This window comes from Cydia splendana, chromosome 10, assembly GCF_910591565.1.
Source record: "Cydia splendana chromosome 10, ilCydSple1.2, whole genome shotgun sequence".
NCBI classification, from domain to species: Eukaryota; Metazoa; Arthropoda; class Insecta; order Lepidoptera; family Tortricidae; genus Cydia; species Cydia splendana.
This window is the reverse complement of record NC_085969.1, coordinates 9,081,563-9,106,956: the sequence shown is the minus strand read 5'-3', so window position 1 is coordinate 9,106,956 and position 25,394 is coordinate 9,081,563. Positions and strand designations below refer to the sequence as shown.

Genomic DNA, 25,394 nt, shown 5'->3' with positions numbered 1-25,394 from the left:
CCGAGCCATGGGAACTGGGAGAGCCGGAATGCTCTCTGTAATAATAAGCGTTGACATTTGACAACCGCCACAAGATATCCTAGCGTGGTGGGCGTTTATGTCGAAGAGTGTGATTACGTAGAGTAAGACCATGATAAGTCTACAACGATTTTGATAGTTCACGCAGTGCAAGTGTTATTTTACTTGCACTGCGTGTGCTATCAAAATCGTTGCAGACTTATCTTGTTCTAACTACATATATACTGTATTTGAGAATATATTGGTAAAGCTTAATCGACTCCAGTGTCGTGCCTAAGTGCTGTATAGTCATCCTATTTACGATTCTATACTCGTAATATACAGATTTATTAGCTTAAAATAAATATTCCTTGGCATTGTAAGATTTGCCGTTGAAAAGTATTCCTTATAATTTTATGAATCACTATAATCATAGATTTTCTATTTTTTACATCGTGTTTTATCCGATATCCCTATGGATTAATCTGCACCCCTATGGTTGAAGTGCAGGACTAAGGTATGGATCTATGGATTGAAACAAAGCGTTTAAATGTAATAATAATTTAATTTCTCAAACATGTTTGAGCTATACAAATAATGATTAAGTCATAAATAGCTCTAGCTATAGCTATAGCCAGCTCTGTTCTTTATAATAATAATATTTAACAGGTGTATTAAAGCTAATCAATATTTCATTGGATTTCTGTAACAGTAATAATAAATAGTAACAAAGTTAAGTAATACTAATGAAAGTAGGAATATAGCGTACGTCTCTAAATGACCATACAACAACAGTCATGAGAACTAATCACTACACGAAATCACGATACAGCATCAGATACATTCATGAATTCATCAACACATCAACAACCAAGTCTGATGGAATGAAGTCTATACTAAAATCTAAACTATAAAATTACAAGTCGAAATTAAAATGAAGTTAAGCATGTAAAAATAAATTAAGACCTTGACTAGGATAACGGGAATTTAGGGTGTTATGAATGCCGGTCCAATAATAAATAAGTCATAATTTACAACTATTTACAAAAATAAAGGAACTTATTTGTTCTAGACCAAAATGGCAATGTAATGGCAATGACATTTTCTACTATACATAATGTTAATTTGCTAAGCGAAGACGACAACAATTTCATAAACGTTTAAAAAACTCCGCCGGTAACGTGTTTAATCAGTAATTAATAAATTTATAATACTGTACTATTTACTGATATTTTGATCTTATTTCATTACATGCAGAGTTTTTTAAAGCAATTCTTTATGTAACCAGCTATTACAAAATAGTAAAAAATACCTTATTTATAGAAATTCGATATATAAACCAGTGTCACATTCGAAACAAACAAAGTGCTACGTGACAAGATCTAGAAATTACACAAGTAGTACCATATGTTTTCAACAAAAGAGATAGGGACGGATGTGTTCTACTGTTGGGCTATACATAAAAAGTGTTGCTACAAAATAATATTGTACTTTTAAAAGGTTAAGGTGATTTTTATACTCCTGCAGATTAATATCATATTTGTAATTAATACCTATGTATAATTTAGTGTACATGGATTTGTAATACACCTATAAATTGATCTAATGGATTTTATTTCTCCGAGAAATAGCGTTACCGCTAGGCTACAGTATGTCACAATATCTGAACATTTTGAACCTAAAACACCCCGTTTAGAGAGTTGCAACATTTTGGTTAAGTCCGAAGCACGCTGAAGGTCTAAGGACTACGCGCCCAGTGGTCCATGACTTGCCGAAGGTAGTCGAGGTACAGCATCGTATCTCTGTATATATGGAACATGGTGTCGGTTCTGTTCTCTCCGATGATTGGAATTTCGTTGTCTGGTAGGGGAAGAATTTCCATGTGTTTTGACACCATCACTTCCTGCAAAAATGGAAAAGATTCATATTAGTCAGATTATAATATAATTTGATTTTAAAAGATTTTCGTAAACGATTTCTTTTTTAAATGAATTTTACTAGCACTGTATTAGATGTGGCGGATGCGAAATTTATTATATGAGTAAATTTAGTACGGAAATTTTAATGTCAATTACTTAATTAGTATCAAAGACAATCTTAATTAAAACATTATAAATTACATAACTCAAATGAGACTTCTTTGATCCCTCGTTATTCCATTTTAATAAAGGTTAAATGACTAATTATGACTACAAAATCATGACTTGTCAATTTGTGGTCACCAGACATTTTTAGAAATGACAGTATTGTGATTTGTGATACTTACATTAAATTCGCAAAGAACTTGTCTCACGGCGTTGAAGTAGTGGTCGAAGAAAGGCTTGAGGTTCTTCTCTTCCCTAACGTCTTGTTTAAGCCCGTTCTCTTTGATTGCGTACAATCCCGCCGCAACCATCTTAAGCGCCTTATACATAGCTGGCAAATTGTCATCAATATTAGCCTGTGAACAAAAGAAGTGACAAATTATTATAACGATTTTGAAAACCAATTACACAAAATAAGAAAATCAAATATCGATCTAAGGAAATGGATACGAGTATTTTAACATAAACGTTATTCTCAAGTGTGTAAGGAAGTGAACCTTTGGAAAAATCTTTATTGTAGCATTGTACTTATACTTAACAACAAATCACACCAATTTTATGTCTTTAACCTTTCCCAATGAGTATTATCACCGAACATTTTGTCAATTATTACAGATTGAAACGTCCACATTGCAAAACCATTGTGTTCTCACGTAATCGATAGTCGGTCCACGACAATGAGTGCCACCGACGGAGGTGATTCCTTGAAATCGATTGAAAAACTCATACGGATGCACGTTTTTGGCATCAGCGCATTCGCCGCCCTTCGATTATTTTGGAGGACAATTTGGCAACAACTTTCGAAAAACACAAGTTAATGGTCTTACAAAAATTGAATGATAACTATGATATCATTATTAAGTAAATGCAATTTTTATACAGAAAACTGGATATTATATGTTTCCGCGAATATTAGGTACATGTTGTTTACAAAACTAGTGTCTATTCAATATATAGACAATAATAAATAAAGAAATACTTACAACAACTTTGCTCAGATCTTCTAGCGGCATTTCCATATCGATCTTGACCTTCGTTTCGGGAAAAGTGTATTGAGTAACAAATGGTTTACTCCGCAGCCAGGGCGTCGTGTCGAACGTCTCGCTGAACGAAGGAAAGCTTTGTATGCTGTCAGACTGCAAAAAAAGGAAAACGCCGGTAAATTAATTGTTCTATTATTGACTAAACATCTCTCGAAAAGTACCTAATCCTGTCACTAAATTGTACAATATTAGTACATTACGATACAAGTGCGAAAAATAGGAAATTCGAAACGAGCGGCGATAAATTAAAACACAACCAAAAGGGAGTGTTTTAAATCGACACGAGTTGCGAATTACCTATTCGCACATGTATCGTACAACGTTTTATATTACTTATGGCCCTTTAAATTTTCGACATATGTAGTTGCGTAAAGTATGTAAAGTAAAGTATGCCCCATATGTACTGTAAACATAATAATTTAATTACCTATAATATGTAAGAAGACATTTTCGTCTCCGGCTACTTTTTGTGTGTAGGAAATAGGTACCTACTATCATTGCTATTTTATTTATTACACGAAAATTAATGATGTAAAATGTCAAACGGGAGAATCCCAATCCCCTTTTATCTTTAAATTTAAACATGAACTTTGCCATATCATGTATTACATGCATGTAAATGTAAACATTGTCAGTTGAAAACAGTTTTATTGAGAAATAATCTCATATTGTGTTGTTATGTCAGACCGAAGTCTCTTATCAACTCTACGCATGGAAGTTACTACAAATTATAAACATTTGCGTATATTAAACGGAATTGCCGTAAAAGTATGAGTCATACGAATAACAGAGCAATCAATGTGATTCCATATTCTGCTGGACAATAAAAATGGTCGCTGATTGACTTTCATGGAAAGACGAGATAAGCGGAAGATGACTTGGTGTCCATTTGCTGTATCCTGCTTATAATCCGGTATATAAAAGGCTGGGGTTTGCTGTCTGGGACAGTGGTCCTGAGGATTTGACATGGACAGCATACTGTCTCTTCATGTAAGTAAATTTTATTACGTTTAAATTCTATCAACGCGACTGTATTAATCTTTTGAGTAATATAATTGATTTATTGTTAACATTATATGCACACCAGGTTAAGATGTCATTATAATAATCAATGAAATACTAGGAATATCTATAGGTTATCAAAGTCAATCCTAAGAGGACATACTGCATACAAACAGTTCATAGGATTTCGATAAACACGGGATGACCTATGCCATCTATATCCGTTTTGTATATTACCGACTCCGAAGTACAAGAAATAAGTTATTGTCAAAGACATTTTTTCATCTATTAGTTATTGCGATGCGGAAAAAATACACTAATGGGATTAAGTCACCCACATACGAGCAACTGTTCCTCGAAATGATATTTATAGATCAAGTGAACACGGTCCAGCTATGTTGATCCATCAACGCGTCAAACCAGTAGCCCGTGGGAGGTCACTGCTAGTTGGTTATGGTTGTACGAGTAGTACTGCAATTGCAATCTGTATGTCACACAGATGATTATCCTCAGTAGTGTTCGAGGTTGACACCGCTCATATTTGATGATTGGTAGAATCATTTGCTATGTTTGAAATAAATCAAATAAAGTACCTAAACCTTATAACCGTTTATATCTGTGGATTTTTTATTGACCATTAAAACTATGCATCTCGTGATCGGAAGCCAAGAACCACTCCTTTGCTTACAATTCGACGGCCAGACGAAGGCCGCCTCTGCAAGATGAGTCGAAACAAGACCGGATTGCGATCTGATAACGTCTGGTTAGCAACAATTGCGACAGTCGAATTCGACACTTTAATAGAGCTAACTTATTCTGGTAGCCGATAAAGTATGACACTAACATATTTCGTTACTAGACACATAATGTTTCGCATGGTTGTTTAAAATTGTGCTAAACTAGTGGTTTATTGCGGGTACGTGACGCGGTATACGTATACAAAAACTATTTTTATGTTGTACCGTTGAGAGTTCAAAAACCTTTGCCACGTGCCTGATCCACCGGTGGCAGATGCAACAGAGGTGATAGAAATGATGTGTCCCTTTGTTAACGAGATGTCGATTATTGGAGAAATATGGTCACTCGACAATATAGCTAATTAAACGAAAGAGCCCAGCCCGCGGTGACAATACACGACAACAATGCTTATTATATCAGTAGATCAGTGCAATTAAAACCGCAACAGAAATTTGTGCAAAACGAGGATATCCGAATATTAAGCAGATTTTATCAAGAATAGTAGATTGTACAACAAGGGCATAACACATTTATGCCCTTGTTGTACACTCTGCTTTTCACTTCGATTGCGAGGAAAATAAATTATATTTTTCACGGCAATTTACACCACGAAATTGTCGTAAAGCGAAAGAACATAATACATAACCAATTCCCGCCAACTAACTTTTTAATTTTCAACATGTGATTAGAGTTTCAGACGCTTGGTTTTCTGCCAAGTCAAATGATAATCGACTTCTATTTTATGTGATTTACTAAATTTAATGACAGAAAATACGGATTTCTAATAAATTGTAGCAAAAATAAAATAATATAACAAGTTTTGTCATCTACACAATTTTATTGCTCAGTAAAATTGTGCAATATGTTTTAACTGTTTGGCTATTGAGACCGATTACCTTAGTCTTAGAAGAAAATTTTACTTTTATGCTCTAGAGCATAAAATGCGATTTTATGTCGTCCACGCACGACATAAAGGTGCACTTTTTGAGCATGAGAAGTGAAAAGGTTATTTTAGATAACATTGTTCTCAATTTGAAATGTATTTATACGAAATATAAGTACGTAATACGTAAATTATAAACTCATGAGTTGCATTCAAAGTAGCTATTATTTAGAATTATAACTTACTAAGAAACCTAGTTACCGAAACGTACACGCAGACAGTCATGTAGGCAATCGTACGATCGCGAATTGATTACTCTTGCATATTTGATTACTTACTACTTCTACAATTCATTCTGGGAACGTTAGTGCATTTGTTTATGTTTGGGAGGAGAGGACATGAATCATGGTAGATTCGGAATGTGCTAACCTGGGCATACTGTGGGCACAGGTGCGCGTCCGGTGTCTCACGCCTCATGCCACCTAACTAACTACGACTCGTTGGTCTGGTAGGTATATACTTGATTTTTTAATTTTTCTTGTCCCGAAACAATGTTTACTATTGAGAAATAGTATCATCGGCTTCTTATTTTAAGTCAAAGCTGTGAAAGTCCGAAATGTTTAAACTCAAATATGATCAAAATCTGCGCTAAACGAGTTTGTGAAGAAATAATTGTTTAATTGGATATGAGATGTCAAAATTATTCTAGTCTAACAATTATATAGCAACCTATGCCGTGAATTATTATTTACAGGTAAATATATTTTACATTTGAAATTAAGTACTTTTGAATAAAATAAATGTGTAAAATTATCTCATTATTTCTCTACAAAACGTAGAAATCGAAGACTACATAAATATTATGCAATTGTTTTCTCACGACACGATGTAAACAGTTCTGTTTATTTGCGCATTAGGACACGAGTGGGTGGGCTTCCTCCAAGAAATTTGACTACCATCCGAATGCCTAGCTCGGACCATCGGAAGCTTATCGAGGCACCCACACATCGGTCGTTATATAGTCTACATAGCACACACGCACAGACCGCAGCAGACAGCCTGTCGCCGTGTGAACAACGGTATCATACTAAGTATGTACATATTGCATGCATATAGTATAGTATGTATTCAGTGTTTATGTATCGACGCCGCTATGTTAAGATAAGCACAGATTCATCGCGCATGCCGCCCGATCATGATCTGTTCTCAGATTACTTTGCGACTAAGTGTTGTTTATTCCTGTTGTTTTTTTATTCTAAAACGCCGATAGGACATCTGCGAATGATTTTATTTAAAATTGACAAAGGGAAGGGATACCTTATTTAATGTATTGCAATAAATAAAAAACTCTATTTGTAGCAACAAACTAACAAATAAATTCTGACTAAGAACAATAGCAAATACCGGTCAAGAAAACTACTTGTTTTTTAAGCAAACTTTGTGTGCTGATAATTATAGTTCAGCAAAAAAACATCGCCTTCAGATTCCTTCGAATACCTAATCGCATTGCCAGTAAGATAAAAGATGTGTTATTGCGCAATTTATTATAATTACGGTCAACGGTCATATTAGAGGTATTCCACGCCCGAAATACGCGATAACATGACACCGGTAATGTCAAAAGCTGAGTGTTATAACACATTCACACGGTGGCCGCCGGTGGCGAGTCACACAGTACCGGTAGGGTTCGTTGAATTTATTATGGCATTCTTAGTACGACCAGGGCAGTTATTATTTAAACAAAATGGTCTGACAACACTTGACGAAGCCCGAAAGCCCGAATTATTAACAACTATCTCTCTATCTCGGCTATAAAAAGTGTTTTATAACGTGAACGATCACAAAGGTGGATTGATGTAATGAAGAGTCAAAAAACGTATCCCGTATAAAACAAAGAGCCGAGCGTCCTTGTCTATCGGCAACAATGGCGGTTCAACGCCTCCCGGGAGTCTAAATCGCAATAAATATGATACATTAGCAACGAATGACCGACATTAAGGGGAGAGACAGAAAAAAAGACACATCGACGGGCAGGTGTGTCGTGCAATACTAATGCGCAATCAGTATTCGAGTCGTTCGCGCACCGTCCTGTACTTCGTTCCGGCTACTGTGAGTCGATATGTCGTTTTACGACAAGGAGGCAGCGGACAGGACGTCGCCGTCGTTATGAGTGCTGAGCCTATTACAATGCCACCATACTTCATAAACGAACAACTCTGCAGACTACTCTACACGCATACTACACGAGCAGCAAGTGTGGCTCATCCATTGACGCTGTGTCACATGGACAAGGAAGAGTGACGTTCGAAGAAGCCGAAATGTACTACAAACGTATTTAGAGTCGCTTTGATAATTACAGTCTCTGGTAAGAGGCTTCTATAAGTGATGCGAAGCGCGACAGCGACAACGCATTACTGCTCGTGATCGACCCACCACACTTCCGATTCGGAAATATATTCAGAGGATTGGAATTATAGAAGCGTCATATGAATTGTTTTATTAACATGCCAAACATTTGTTCCATATAAATCGTGAATTATTTATGAATTCTCGAATGTAGGTTGAGGTGCTTGCGTTTCCGCAATCGTTAAGTCTAAAAGTCTTTGTAGTCTACAAGACTTGTTCCACTTATTTCTAATCCACATCTAAATGCTCTATTAATTTCTATGACGTCGTAGTAAGGGTGAACAAAATTATAATTAAAAGAGAGGAAGCATTGAGAACCCGGACGTGTAGCGGCAAAATCGGCGCCCGCGCCGATGCAATCTCTCCTCCATGCCATTCGCGGTGAGAAACAGGCGCAAACTTGTATACGTCGGGAATCAGTAATGGGGTCAAAATTCGATGAAAACTTTTCGACACATCACGAAGTCTAAAGAACTCTCCAAGTAAATGTCATATAGGTAGCATGGGCATGTTGTCCGTCTAGTCATTACATTAGAGGCAAATAATAAAACGAGACAAAGCAACCGACATGGCGACACTTTCATTCATTCAGATAAAATCGGCAATAATCATGCGCAAACCTGCGCATACGCTATTGACGTGCTCAGCCGGGTTTTATTGGTATTGGCCGGTGGTAGAGTCCGTCCGTTCATTTCGTGCGACGCGTCGGGCATATCGATGCCCCGCGAATACTACACTCGGCATAGACTAGGAATCCTCTAGACGGAGTTTAGAGCAATTATTTCATGAAACCGATGCTGCCAAAAATACGGGGGTGCGGGGGACGAGGTGAGCGAGGTCCCGTGCCGTGATTCAAACGTCACGTGACGTGGGGTTCAAAGACACGGACGTCACACAAAGACACTTTCGACTCGAAAATGGTGTAAAACTACCGTATTTGTGGCAGAGGGGGTAGAGCTATGCTCAGTCTGGAGGATGTCTTGTCTGTGGCACTCGGTGAATGAAAGAGAAAGACTTGCCAACTTGAATTATGAAATGTGAATAGGTACTTACGAAATTATTTTTGAATGATTGTGCATTGTCGAGTGCGGCTTTTGCTTGATTCGCGACTTCTTTGGCTTGGTCTTTTGTGAATGGTTTTGGTGATGATGGTGACTGTAACGAAAAAAAAAGAAGGTTATTTACAACACAAACTTGGAATTTACGCAGTGACTAATCTCTTGTTATATGTTCAGACAAGTTTTACATGTGATGGTATGGTGCGGCGACTATCCAGTACAATGTTTGTATACATGAGTCATACTGAATTCAGATTTTACAATGAAAGGCGTTTTTCATACGTTGGTAACAAATCGCTCGAACCACTAGGACGTCTAGCATGTTTTGCCGAATTTAAAAGATATACATTACATCGAATACATTAATCATAAAATATGTGTATACTTCGTGTAGACTATTTGTAACCTACTTATTTTTTAATTATTTTTTTTATTTCCGGTTGGATCCTCGGATCGACTTGAAATTACAAACTCATTATACAAATTAATCCATAGTTTTACTAGAAGTCTGTGCGGAAAGAGAAGAGTCGTGAAATGTATGGGGTCCAATACGTTCTACGATTCTTCTCATTCCGCACAGACTATAAATTTGTAAACCTCTACAAGGCTCACACTAGAACAATAAAAAAATGATCAGATTAAGGTATCGGACTGGAATAACAACAAATTGATGATTTTTATGAATTAAGGCAGGTGAAAGAAGATTAAATTAGTAGGTACTTACGCTCCCAGGGGCGTAGTCACAAGGGTTCGCCCACGCTTCGTTCTCCATGCTGTCTCTTCTAGGCCGAGGCGCCGCCGATGTCCGCGGGGTGAATCCGACCAATAGCAGCAGACACACCGCTGCACAGACGTTGACGTATCCTGCAAGAAAAAAATAATTAAATTATGTTATCTGATGGATTGGACCGATTGCGGCAGTTACGGAGATGCGCTGAAAAAATCACCCGGCCCCTTATTTCACAAATTTTACTATTGTCTTCGGACACTCCTAGCTGTAATTATTAACCCAAGAATCTAGATTAGGCATATTAATTTAAGTACATACATATATCGAATTGAATAACATGATACTCCCACGTGTTTCAGTAAATATTAATAATATTTCATTTTATCATTTGGTACGTAGGGGTCATCCATTAATTACGTCACACGATTTTCTATGTTTTTTGACCCCTCCCCTCCTTGTCACTAGGGCACATTTGGCAAACCCCTCCCCCCTGGTGTGATATCACATTATTTCAACGAAATCGGCAAATCGAATTTAGTAGGTATGTATTATTAATATTTTATCAAAATATTTTTGACGAAAGAATTATTAATTTTACAACCCAAAACTGATTAGGTACTTAAGAAAATTAAACGAATAAAAATGATTATTGTTCCAAAAACTTTTTATTTAATTGTACAGCGAATAAAATAAGTTAAAGTGATGTCACAAATTTTCCCCTCTGAACAAAGAGTCCCCCCTCCCCCTTGTCACAACATGTCACATTTTCTTGACCCCCTCCCTGCCCCTAAACGTGTGATGTAATTATTGGATGACCCCCTACCTGTTGTTGCATAAAGGACGCAATATTTATTTTCTGTATATCAAATACGTTATGGACTACAGATTGTGAATTGTTTTTCTAATAAGTGACACATAAAATATCCCGTATAACGCGGTGTTATAAAAAAAGGAATTTCTGGATTAGCGCCAACGATTATGGTATTAATGATTATTCTAGTTTCATTTAATCGTAAGTAGAATCTTCTCATGAATGAGCGATAGCGTATCGTATGCGGCACGCGCGGTGCTATCGATTATGGTAATCAATGGACATCCGATGAATCGATGAACACTCGAGAGGTGGACAGCCTTTCCTAATTGTTCAGTGAACCTGAGTGAATAGTTAATGTGGCGCTACTTAACCGTTGCCGGACGGACGGACATTCTTTTGCTATCGCTAAATTTACACTTTAAAAAATGGGTTATCCAATTATTGTATACCAAACAGCGGCACTATGATGATTTTCCTTATTATGGTTTTTTGTATGATAAGTCTTGGTTGTTTATGTTACAGACAACTGGGTAATTGGTAACTGATAAAAGTTCTTCTCTTGTTTATTTTTGTACTGCTGACATCGTATACCGTACATCTGTTAAACTGAAACGTCATCATATATTTGTTTGCTAATTTTACGTCAGCAAATGAACGTTTCACAGATAATATTAATATTGATATAGGACACCCCTTCTTTACACAAATTGGACTATTTATGCATTACGCATCTTACTCACGGTTATTAATTTTTTTCAGTTTTGACTCAAGTCTGAGTCAGTGCATTAATACGTGGTGACTCAAAACAATCTCACAACAATAATTGCTCCCGCCAAACTAATCTAGTTATTTAAACTCGTATAGAAATAAACGACGATCATGTCATCTACTTGTACGAGCAAACCTAAGTTTCAAAGGTTTACGTCCTTTAGTAACTCTGAAGGACTTAACCTCTTTTTTCAATGAGGGTCTAAAGTTATGCCTTCAATATAAGCCCGAGTGTGGGTAAAGTGTGCGTGCGCTTTTTTTGTTCTTCGATCTCGTTAGCAAGCTCCGCTGTGATTTCGCCCCTTGGCCGGCGGCGGCGGTCAAATAAAGGAAATTATAGTTACAGGGCTCCGCGCCGCTTATTATTTAACTAGACCCCGTGAACTGATCTCGATTATCGCACGCCCCTCGTATTATAAAGAAGGACGGCGCTATAAAACCGTCTCACGGCACGAAGCGTTCGAAAACGCACAGCCATTTGCATAAACAAATTGTGATCATTAAAACCCTGGCTAACTAGACGATCTAACTATAGACCCTTTATTGGTATATTGCCGTCTTATTGACACTATAATAATGTTGTTACAGTTTCGGAGACCACAAAGGTGGAGCGGTAATAATAACGATCATGTCAAAAGAAGGTCCGACACCACAACATGCGTTAAACACACGATCATAACATTTTATTAGTGGCGCGGTCAAAAGCATCCGAGACCGCCGGCAAAAGTTCAACCAAAAAAATAACAGGTCAACTTGGAAGAGACGTGGAGCCATTCTACACGTTAAATTTTACTCCTTAACTCATTTTTTTTTCAAAAAGCTAATGTTATTTCATAGCCTTTAATTAAAATAAATTGAAGCAAGTCAAGCAGGGTGTTTTTTATACAACATTTTTATTCAGATCTTGTACAATAAAATAATGTGAATAAGATGACAATACTAATTACTTTCTTTTATTAAATAAACTTATTTGTCGATCGCTACTAAGATGAACAATAAGGAGACTCGATCGAATTCCTTAGCCCATTGAAGAACTGACCGGGCGACCATAAAAACCGTAGATACCTACACGTAATACACAGGTTATAAGGGGGCATAAAAAAGTAGGGTCCGCGTCGGAGGTCGGCGCGACTACTCGAGAAACAAAGAGTTCGTTTATTTTTTAACAGCTCGCCCGTGGAGGCTGGCTGCACGAAAAACGACCCAAACGAGAGCACCTTGTTACCTTCTTTAAAGAAATCGCCGCTAACTAGAATTTCGGCTCGAAAACCGAGAAAAGTTTGCGTCGACAGAGCGCCGGACGTCGGCCGGCGCCTGCGAAATCATTATGTAAATCAAACATTATACTGTTTAAACCGAACTTGTCGCGTCCGTCTGTGACCACCGGCTAATCTTTTGAACGCTAAAAGAACCAAGTCCTGTTATTTTGTACGTCATCAGTTTTTTTTCTCCTTATCACTTATGACGCCCACTGTTAATCAGAATATACGCTTATTAAACATTACCAGATGTAATTTTATTATGAGCAGGGAATTTTGTTGTCTCGTCCGTGCCAACGCGTTCCAAGCTCCTTGGTCCAGGTCATTAACGGTACCTACTAATATCCGTTCGTATGACATTACATAGAAAAAGCGTTATGTTTATCCATAATAGAGTTAATTTGAGTCAGATCATCATTTTGTTAGTAGCGGCTAACAACCGATGCGGTCGTAAAATTTGACTGCGCATAATAAGTGCGATTATCGGCGCGACGCCACTACGAGCGCGGTACGCTCTTCATCAACTGAAAATCGCTCTAAATGCTAATAGCCTCCGGCAAAATTAACGAAACAACCGTGAATTTTTCGCGAATTTAATTTAATAAGGTAACAATTTGATATTATACTTAACGGTAGCGCAATAACTTTTATTAAAGCAAAATTAAATGCAAATGTGTATTACATTTTCGGTAATACTGCAGAATAATTTCAGTCAATCAGAGCTTGACACGCATAAGGCGGTGCGTGTCGAAGATGCGCCTATCAGGATGCAATTTGCTGCAGTTATTTCCTTACTTTCATCTCAATTTCTAGAAAACCAATCTGTATCAGTCGTCTGTACAGTTATAACGAAAATCTTATTACCTAAATTACTGGTGTATGAATATCGTGACGGTTATTTAGGGTTGAGATTTTTCATTTTCAGAACAAGTGCGGTTGCGGCGGTATGAAAGCAAGTGATTGCTGTTTAGCCGAGATCGACATGTTGCTAAATGGGTGGGTGACAGTTAAATACTGCAATTATGAGCCGTCTCACTGAAATAACTGTTTATAATTGATGCGGCTGCTTTGCCGCGTAAATGAAGAGCGTTTTATGTGAAAATGTTGCTAATGAGAGTGGATCAACCCTAATGACGCGGACATAGTTCATGTCTGAAATCGAGCGCAGCGGCGTTCTCGCAGCCTAGGTTCCAGTTTATAACGACACATTACCTACCAACCTAACTAAAATGTATGCTTATAAATACTTTTTTGTTCACATAATATTGTCTTACATTACTTAGGTACATATAAAGCGTATGTTCTGTTGTCGAATTTAGAACCGTGTATTATGCAATTTTAAAACGCAAAACGATTTGTTTTAGGATAATAGGTAGATGATATAATATGTACCTACTATTTACTCATTAGATACGACATGTCTCGATGTATTAAATGATATTTACAAAAAAACTACAACATTTATATCGATTGAAATATTACTGTTTGTACTTTTTATTGAAATATGTTGGCTTTATAGTTATGTATATTTGAATATAATTAAAAATATGTACACAAAACTTTTTTTATTAAAACAATTATTATTTTGTACTAATGATGTGTGTTCTTTCATGTTTTATGTTTCTTTTTGTACAATCAATTATTTTACTACTACTACAATTTAAACAACATAAACAAACAAATTTTAATCAATAAATAAAAATATCGTAAGTTAGCAAACAAAATTAAAATAGGTAAGCGATCAATCAAATTTAATTATCATCCAATATCCATTAGCGAAGCGGAATAGTTTCGATATGTCGACTTAAGTTTCCGATCGGGTGTATTATCTATCGGACATTCGAGGAGTACTACTATAGTTTGACGTCACGCGGGTGTATTCGCGTTCGCGCTATGTCAATTACCATAGGTAATGTGCTCACCTTGCGCTTCGATGACTCACTCGCATTCAGATAAGAGTGGTTTTCCGATTTCAAATTTAGTAAGAAAATTGTCGTAACTATTTTCAGAAAATGACGTCTTCGGAAAAGGGTCGGAAGTTTACGTACCTAATTGTCACATAGTTTTGTTTTGTTGGGTAGTGGAAATAAACTTGTAGGCAACACATATTAAAAATATGCGGTACCTAATATAAATAAAATAATAAAATATACATATTTATTTTTATGTTATTTTTGCGTTGTTATTTTAAATTAAAATTAAATCAAAATATACCGACTACTTCGTGAAAGTAATAATTGCGGTTTTATGGTAAATGCTTTACTTTAGGTAATATATAAATATTTATGATATCAGATTTAAAAAAATGGTGTAATTATATACAATAATTAGAGGCTTTGTGGATTGGGAAACTCATTGGAAATGCAAATAAACTAATAATTATTAAAAAAATAATTTATATGGATAGTAAATCCACCAGTAAAAGTAATTAGTACCTATGAGCAATGATTATAGATTTAATTAGGTTAAATACCAACAGCTGTTGGTCGGTAGCTACCGACAAGCAGCTTATCGCGGACTTTTTGTTCGTACTAATGACTCCAATCAATAAGAAAGCTAGGGAAGATTCTAATTAATACGGCACGGGAAATTTTCCGGACATTCTCTAGAGCTAATCCACAAGGCACTCGGTATTATTTTTTCTCTCGCTACACTTAAATCATTTCTCGGCCCTATATAGAGAGGTACCTAGCGATACTTGCAATTACGAAACGGCGGGCGGCGAGCGTAACTGTACGGCTCTTTAAAGGATAGAAACATTTAGTTAGACATGTCATTCCGGTAACAGTACTAGGCTAGTTTAATAGCAGTTTAAGCCTAGTTAGTTAGTTCTGATCTTCGTGTTTAACATTGTAGAGGCGAGACCGAGCCAGGTTTTTTGCGTAATGAAATTGTAAGCTCCATTACGGCGGCCGGCGATTACACCGACACGAGAATCGGCCGGCTGAACACCGGATATTCCGTTTACATTATTATCGTTAGTTAAAGGTTTAGTTAGACGCTTCAATTATTATAGCCCTTGCTTGATTAACCATTGATGGCATTCGCAGGCATAAATCGCACGCGGCGTTATTATATGAAGCATGGTTTTATTTACTAATTTATGTTATTAAAGGGTTTAGACGACAGTCCTGCGTTAATTAGCTACTGACACCGGTATGCCTCAAGTCGATTTATGCCGCTTTGTATAAAGCACCTGTTAATCGGTTTGTGATTACGTAATTATAATTGCTGTGATATATTTATTTAACCTTTTATTTATTTTCATTCATTAACTAATGTGTATGCTACTGATTTGAACAAATGGTATTATTTTTCAATGACATTATAATTAAGGTAAAATGTTAATTGTTATTTTTTGTAATGCCTATTATTCTTAAGATTAAATATAATTTAAGTTTTATAGGAACTATATACATACATAATATAATAAACTAAAAATTAGCATTTTTTAAATATGTAATAATTATTAGAATATAATAATTAAATAAAATTCTTACTGCTTCTACTCGATCTGTGGGGTCGACATTTCTTCACTGTTTCACTATCACAGTCACTGTATTGGCTATTCGTTCTAGTCCTACCACACAGTTCACATTTTTCCGGCGTACTTACGAAATTAGTACGACCTGTACATATCCTGTAGCAATCGTCCTTAGGTTTGGTTATAACGGTACCGGACTGCCGCAACTGGGCACAAGCGGGCAAGGTGAAGTCCATGTTCAATGTTGATTAGTATGACATCCCCTAAACGGTGGTCGCGCGCGCCGAGTGTCGGGTAAACGACTAAATGACTCGGTGCCCGCGCGTAACATAAAGTAAGCACGTGTGTCGACGCTTGAGTGGGGTATCAGCCAGTGAGCGCAGGGACTCCCTTCGCTCGACCAATCGCGGCTCGAGGCGGGTCAGACCCTCTACCTACCCACTGCAGCGCTACCCGAGTAGATAGGGGTTGGTAGGTATTCACATTGTGGATGAGGTTATATGCTATATCCGTGTGATGCATTTATATTATTGGTTGCGCCTACGTATATAAATACACATATAAGTGCCCGATTTTTTACGATAAATACTTGTTATGAATGCTAAAAAATATAATTCAAGAATTATGTATTTTAATTAAGGTTGAAGAAATATAAAGTGAACCATGAACAAGTTTGAACAAGATTAACTTTAACAACTAACTGCGTAACGTCTTACAAAGTCTTTATCGTCGAGAGTAAGGAACAAAAAAAAGTTAGGCTGGGGCGGGAAAATACGAGTATCAAATACATAATAAAATATATTATTCGTGTTTTAAGGTAAACTACCCATTAATACTTTAAATATAGTATACAATAGCAATATACAATACCTATCTACAGTTATTGACACCTATCTTTATAGAAAAGTTATTACCTACTTCTGCCGTACGTATTTATTTATTTATTAGGTATATGCAAAAAGTTTCAGAAAAAATATTATTTGCGTTTTGTTGGCGTAATTTCCTGATATCGTACCTATATCTGCCGCAAAAATGTCCCGTTGCAGGGTAAAGTCGTTTTCCCTGGGCAATTTGTTGTCAATCAGGTAAATAAATACCATATCAGTACAAATTTACGACTAATTTGGTTTACCTTACGTAATGAATGAATTTCCCAAATGTAAAAAAATTTGAGTCACTTAAAATAAATTGCATATATCTTAGCAAATAATTATTTAATAAAACATTTTATACTGAAATGATAATTTCCTATAAACTGAAATCAAGTATAACAAAATTGGGACAGTCGTATCAAGTGATAGTTTTCATTCTTGTTTTTTAATCAGCAATGTCTATTTTATCTAGAATATTTCCACTGGTTATGATTGTTTACTCTACCGTTTTTAATAAAGGTGTAGTTTGATTTAGTATTGTGTTGAGATTTTATTTACCTATAGATATTTTTTGGACACACATGTTTAGAAAACACTCTCTGAAATATTCAAATGACTTTTAGGTACATATAAACTGACTATATATTATATTATATATCGTCGTCTAGTACCCACAACACGAGCCTTTCTAAGCATACGTATCGATTTGTGTAAAATGTCCTTTAATATATATTTATTTATTTATATAAAACATTTTTTCTTAAGACTTAGACCCTCTAAATTAATTTTCCTAGATTTATACGCCGCATGAAATAAAAGTCTGTAGAAATTGACATTATTAACTATATACTTACCTACATATATTGCAGTCCGGACGTAACTCATTAATATTAAGGAAATCCTAACGACAATTGTTATCTATAGGTAACTCATGACTTCATGACTCGATTTCTTTGAATTGATGGCGAACTATGCTGAAGCACCTGCACGTAGCCACTGCATCAGCGGGTCCTGATAACAAATTGATGACTACGGATCGCCTACGCGGTGGAAGATATTTGACAGTACATAGATTCAAACCGGCTTGCAAGGGCTTGGTGTATAGATAATAATTTAGCCTATATACGTCCCACTGCTGGGCACAGGCCTCCTCTGAAGCACGAGAGGGTTTAGGCTATTAGTCCTCACGCTGGCCCAATGCGAGCTGGGGACTTCACATACACCTTTGAATTTCTTCGCGGATGTATGCAGGTATCCTCACGATGTTTTCCTTCACCGAAAAGCTAGTGGTAAATATCTAATGATATTCCATACATAAGTTCCGAAAAAACTCATTGGTACGAGCCAGGATTTGAACCCACGACCTCCGGATTGAAAGTCGGATGTCAGATCCACTCGGCCACTACCGCTTACACGGTGTATAGATACAATTTCAAATTGCTGAATTGCTGAAAGTTTCTGCGAATAAATGTCAGAGCATGGTATTTAGTCTAGTGTGTGTGCGAGAGCTCAATCCTTTTTATCCATGAAAAGCGACGTGGAAACGACAGGACATTATTTATTTAGATATGATAGATATGAGGCAGGTTAAGACAAAGAAATTCAAATGTACTTATTAAAGAAATGGTTTTGTTCTCAATTATTTAGAAACAACTACTTAACGCGGAAAAGTTAAGTGGTAAAATTACTACAGAATTATTAATATGTAAAATTTTAGAATTTAAAAGAAACGTACAAAAAATGCCTTTGTAACTAATGGCATATTCTGGATATATAGTGCTTTCCTAATTAAGTAACTATTCATTCTGACTTAAATGTAGAGTCACTCATACTATTGAGTTTGAATATCTGCCTTCTGATCAGCATCTACCAATATTACAACAAAAACGACACAAGTAAACAATTGACGCTTATATTGAATTGGAAAACGATCCACGCAATTTGCAATTAACTTACTGATGTTATAAAATTACTGCGATAAAATGGCATCTGGAACATTTCGCCGTCAAGCTGTCTGCGACTTCCTATCAATTACTTAGAAGCTATTAAATGCCAACAATAATTTATGTTACTGGTTATCATCATACTATGAACTAAAATATTACCTACGGATGCTACTTGTGAATGACAAAATTTGACCGAAAAGAAAATAGCTAGTTTCATTATAAACGAAATATGTATAGCATCGTTCATAATCATTTGTTACAAAAATTATAATAAAAATTTCCCTCTTCGAATCCATCTTCAAGTCCGTGCTGCTCTTCGGCTGTGAGACGTGGAGAGTGACAAAAGGGCTGACACACAAGCTACAAGTGTTTGTCAATAAGTCCCTCCGGTCGATCCTCCGCATATTCTGGCCGAAGACTATAAGAAATGAGGATTTGTGGAGTATGTGCCGACAACCTCCGATCGTCCAAGAAGTAGCGCTGCGGAAGTGGAGATGGATCGGTCATACCCTGCGAAGAGGAGATACGAACAACGCCAGTATCGCGTTCGAGTGGCGGCCTCAGGGCGGGAAGCGAGCCCGCAAACGCCCTGTACACACCTGGAGGCGCAGCGTAGAGAACGAGCTGACAGCCGTAGGACTGAGCTGGAACGAGGCCAAGACGGTTGCTCAAGACAGGAAGGCGTGGAAGGATCTTGTGGTGGCCCTATATGCACCTCCGGGGTGCCCTAGGACAGACAACAACAATTGTAATTTCGACTTTATGGATGATACTGTTCAGTGATAAATAAATGTACCTATTCCCAAAAATGTGTTTCGCTAGGAATATTGACATCATACCTACATCATTAAAAATCAGTGATGTGTAAAAATCTGAGAATCGTCTAAAACGGGTCCATTCATGATTTGCAGTAAACGCGTCATAGTATTGTTAAACTTGAAATATGTCGTCTATGTCACCACACCCATATGTACTGCAAATACTCGTCATTCGACATACAACGTCAGTCTCTCCAAACATGGGTCAATCCCGAAATGTATGAGACACGAGACATTATTGATATAGACTTATATGGCAGTTGACACGACTGTCTTCATTCGTATCTGCGATTTAAAATTACGTCTGAACTATTTTTAAACTTCCTTTAGAGGTGACACCTATTCCAATACAAGGAACTTTATTTTCTTAGTTGAAATAGAGAAATCGTATCTTATTTAGCAAGTTCGGAAAATTAATTCCTACAAGTAATGAATTGCGTCGACACAAATTGGGAACTGCCTTATCACAGTTGAAGAGTTCAGAGTATAAAGTTTTCCCTAAAACGATGAGAGTCAATTTTAAGACATTATGAGGGATTTTTTTTTTACATTCACGCACATGTATTGTCATGTATACACTTGGTATACGGTATGTAATACTCGCTAGCTAACCTAGTTGTGGTTGTGGTAGAGTTAGATTGACCTGACTTAAGTGTGTGTCCTGTGCTTTCTTTGCTAGATGCTTTTATTGCTGAACGTCAATATATATAAATTATTTCTACGTATCATAAGGAGTGCACAAACAAATTTATATTATGAAGAATGAAGCCAAGTAAAATCTTGTAAATTAAAAATACTTTTGCCAGAATATATACTTCAGGTCTAACACGATTATTTTTTCTACTAGTTCTACATTTATTCATAACTAAGCCCAACTAATAATTTAACATAGTTTCAACTTAAAAAATGTCAGATGTATCATATACATAATATACTAAACTAGTTGGAGGACCCTTTACCATGTAATTGTAAATGGGTATTTATCTTGATTAACTGTTATTTCTCAAAATCTAGATAGGATAAAACATGTAAAGGAAAAAAACGTGTGACCTTAACACAATCTTTTGATTTTGCAAATTTACCGTTACAGGTGACCAATATTAAATAAGTACGTCTGTTAAATAGCCTTGAGTTATAAGTACATCTGAGTAATCTGGGTAAATTTTTAAACAATTGGTGACATCTCCATTTTAGTAGGCCTTTGTCAAGGTCCGGGACAGATGATTCAGCTAGTTATGCATGAATTCTTTTCAGACCCGCGACTGATCGTATACATAGTGGAACTATTTAAACTGACGGTTTAGGATTTTATACACAAAATGTAACTTTATACCTAATATTTCCAGGAACAATAGTCAAATAAAAATATAGAATTTCTCAACATAATCGTGGACACATATAAGGAAAAACTTAGAACTTTGTTGTAAAATAACAAAAAATAATACATATTCTAGTCCAGATTAAGTGTAGTAGATAAAACACAACCTTAATGCAGTGATTTACACAGAAAATTTGCATAAAAGTTTTACCAAAATTTGGTTTCACTTTATGTGCTCTAATAAATGTAATGCACATTTCAAGTTCCGGTAAATACAACAATAAGTTCCCTGTGAAATAAATACTTATAATATTATATTGACGTAGACTTGCTTACTCCATTGACTCGTTATTATAGGAAATATAATAGGACAAAAGATCTCTCGGTGAGCTTATAACGGATATCGAGCTCCATCTTCCCGGATGCACTGAAATACGCCTCCAAAGGATAATTAAGACCTCGTCGTTTTTATCTTAGATTTAGTTCCAAATGCAAGTAGCGCCATACATTTTTCTGTTAAATAACTCGTTTAAATAGGCAAAACATGGCGATTAAAATATAATAGCACTAAAAAAGGCTTGAAAATCAAAGAAACAAACGAAATATTTTGGCATTTAAAACATGTCTCGACTATTTCGTTTCCCATAAATATAAAAGACGTAAAAGTCCCATTAAAATTCGCAAAATGTTTATGGGCGCTTGTAAAATATCCGACTCCTGTACAAGGGCGGCTTCTTTGTGTACCTTGTTTTGTTTACCGTTAACCGATGAATGCTAGAAACAAAGCGTTATTTTAACTTTCACTACTTTATATATGACGTAATAAATTAAAGTATTGTCGGTGTCCGTGCTGGAATAGATCTTCGTTTAGTCTTTTGTTTACGCTTTAACGGTGAGCAAAACTTGAACCGCTCAGGGAGGCGTAATAAAGCCGTAGCTGCCTACAAAAAATAGCGTGCGACAAGTTTTAAAATTTCACTAGGGCATTGTTTGTTTTTACCGTGCGCAGGCGGCCTTATAAATGGAAGCACAATGAGCTGTCTAAGCGCAATACAATTTAAAGGGGAACAAGGGGACGCCGTGAAATTCCCTTTATAAGCGGTATCAATAGTCGCATCATTGGATGTTTGTGTGATAAATTGTAAGTCAATAATACGCCTACTTTCCGGTTTGAAGAATGAAAACGGACTTGAGTTTTTGTCAAAGACTCGTAACGGCAGACTTAGTTAAGTAATAGTGTCACAGCGAGTGTGCATAACTTGGTGAATCATCGATACCGTACAATGTTATGAAATTGATGGAAGAAATCGAATTGAAAAAATCAGAATTAACGAATTACTAACATATTGGAAGTCTTTACGTTAACGTCTACGTCATTGTTACAAATAAGACCCACACAATTAAGTGTAAAGTAGGTACCTAAACTATGCTACCCAATTTTTATTTGTGTTATACACAAACATAAATAAGGTAAAGGGCCCCTGTTTCGGCAGGTTAAGGCTCTTGAGAGTGAGTTGAGAGTTTGTACATTTTTTTAAATATTACTAAGCATATCATTACCTTGAAAGCTTTTAGATAAGTTATATTAGTTCTTTGTTAATAATTTAATGTATAAACTGTAGGGTTTTAGTTGAAACTTTTTTTTATATGAATTTTGTCGTGAACCTCTTATTTCGCTCCCATTTCGTGATACAAATTTAGGTCAGCTCCTAAGTTCGTGAATTCGTGTCCCCTGTTTCGGCATAAAGTTTCCTTTGAGTAATTGGTGATAATTTGCTGATAATCATTTATATTTAACGGTCTTACCTACTTACGAATAATTGTATGGTCAAATTTAAAATAATATTTAAAAAATGTTAAATTGAGAGCTAGCTTAAAGTTTTTTGTACTCGTCGTCTTTAATGGTTGAATTAAGACTTTGTAAACCATATGGGTACTTTAATACGTGATTAAGAGCCAAACTATTTAAATAAAAAAAAAATAAAAAAAAATAAAAAAATAATAAAAAATAAAAATTATTTACAAAAAATAATTTACTATCTTATACGTTAAATATAAACATACACAAAAATAAATCAAATAAATTAAATAATAAATAAAATTGTGCTAGTAGTTAATATGAGAATATACGTGGAATATACCTTAAAAATTTTAACTCGGGTCACATTCAAACTGGTTTTATGAGAATTCTAGTGAAAAAAACATATACCGAATTTCGCTCATACGAATCTTCATGAAGTACATTAATTGTTTACTAATTTGCTTTTTTAATTATCTTCGTTGTTATATTTAAAAACAAGCACTCAAAATGTATCTAGAAAATCCTTGATTCGTTAGTGGCACGAAATAGGAGACACACGAAAAATAAAATGACCGCTATTTCGTGAGTCGATTTATTGCAATTTTAAGTTATTTCTATGCATATATTCAATCTTTTTTCTTGTCAAATCAATTACTAAGGAACCCACAGAAACACTCCCAAAAACTTTTATTCGAACGGGTTTAGCTTTTCCTTCCTATAAGCTTAACAAGTGAGGGCGCGCACCTTACGCCTAAAAAAAGTGCACGCATACAATACAGCTGTTCGCGGCCGTCTGACAGTTTCAACCGTCGTATTACTCTCAGTTTAATTACTAAAATATTGGTTATTATTTTATTGAAGATATTAAATAATACAGATTTTTTTCATATGTATAATTTGAATAAAAAATAATTGAATTCCTTATTATTTGCGCCAGAAACAAAACTAACTAAATAACGTACTAACACGAACTTGGGGCCGTTTACCTTATTTATTTTCACCACACTAGCTCGGAAAGGCTTACTTTGCACTTCAAATACTGATAGCAAAGTTGCATTTTATTCACGTGTGAGGCAAAGTAATCACATGCAAATTTTGAGTTGTTTTCTTTTGTTTGCTGGTAGAATTGCTTTTTAAATTATGATTTTGGATGATAAATATTTAATAACATTCATTTGGATTTGATTTGGTTTGATTTTGTTTGATATTTTACATTTAATATTTGCTTCGGGTTGGTGTGGTGAAAAATTTTGTGTTTCACTCGGGGGCGAATTATGTATAACCCTCGTGCTTTGAAACCCTCGCAACGCTCAAGATTCCATTTTTCTCGCTCTCGCTACGCTCGTGGTTTAATTTTGGAATCTTTCACTTGCTCGAGTATCAATATTAGCACGAGCGGTTAAACAACAACTTTGCCACCTTGTAAAACAAATAACTATTTACCTACAAGAAACATATCAACCAACTAATTAACAACCTACAAATTAACCCGTTTCTATAATAATATGATTGCATAAAAAACTACGTCAATGCGTATCCGTTACCGTTACGTATACGTAACAAAGGGGCCATACGGATTCATGTATCTAGGTTCGACAGATCCGCAAGTACTCGGCATTTAATGACAAAAAGGATCTTACGAAATGAAGCGGGTTTGCCGCACAACACTTTGGTATTACGCGGCCTATGCAGTTCCTCCCCTACCTCCTCTCTCTCTTACGGCAGTATGTATAATTATATGATGTATGTATACTTTATTCGGCATAAATCAAAAATAATTTTAAAACCAATCAATAAGATACGATCTCGAGTAAATAGACATTCGATTCGTTATGTAATGTTTTGGGCCCTTCTATGAGATACTATTATATATTTTAAGGGTTTATATAATTATGAAATATTAATTGTAATAAATATACATATTGGGGTATACGAAAGTACGAAGCTAAAGTTTGGTAAGTCTAAATAAGACTAAGTCATTAGAAGTGTTTTTTTGAGTATCAAGTTCTTAGCCCCCTGCTGAATAAAGCACATGTTATCATGATAAATAAATAAGAAAACCAAATTGTATGACGTTAAAAATAATATAGTTCAAACACCTTGCCACCTATTATAGCAATATAAACACAGCAACAGGTTATATATGAGTCACAGTCGGGGCTACTACTGAGGTTAATGTATTTAACTACGTCACGACGCACTCCGACATCGGTTGAGTAATACAATACTTTTCCTATACTCGTTCACCTTAGGAAATCGTTACGGAACCGGTAATGTAAAATGAACCAAACGTACGTTTCTTTAGAAACGCATGACGCTCTCCACCTTGAGTATTGGGAATATTACTGGATATGAGGATTCCATAAACTTTTC

At 35.8% G+C, this 25,394-nt stretch overlaps 1 protein-coding gene and 1 long non-coding RNA gene across 4 annotated transcripts in view; one reads left to right on the top strand and one right to left on the bottom strand.

Moving 5' to 3' along the window:
- Positions 1-542: 542 nt before the first annotated feature.
- The window catches only part of LOC134794255 (uncharacterized), an 83,146-nt gene continuing 58,294 nt past the window's right edge, over positions 543-25,394 (bottom strand). For all 3 annotated transcript variants that reach the window (XM_063766014.1, XM_063766015.1, XM_063766013.1), the window contains 5 exons: positions 9,936-10,075; positions 9,207-9,308; positions 3,065-3,217; positions 2,264-2,437; positions 543-1,900 (listed from right to left, as the gene is read on the bottom strand). In XM_063766014.1, the coding sequence (XP_063622084.1) occupies positions 1,736-1,900; positions 2,264-2,437; positions 3,065-3,217; positions 9,207-9,308; positions 9,936-9,983 (642 nt within the window). In that variant the 5' untranslated portion in view covers positions 9,984-10,075 and the 3' untranslated portion in view covers positions 543-1,735. The remainder of the gene's footprint in view (positions 1,901-2,263; positions 2,438-3,064; positions 3,218-9,206; positions 9,309-9,935; positions 10,076-25,394) is intronic.
- Positions 6,625-12,387, top strand: LOC134794269 (uncharacterized). Its single transcript, XR_010144651.1, has 2 exons — positions 6,625-6,838; positions 12,112-12,387. It is a non-coding gene; the product is annotated as an uncharacterized LOC134794269 (long non-coding RNA).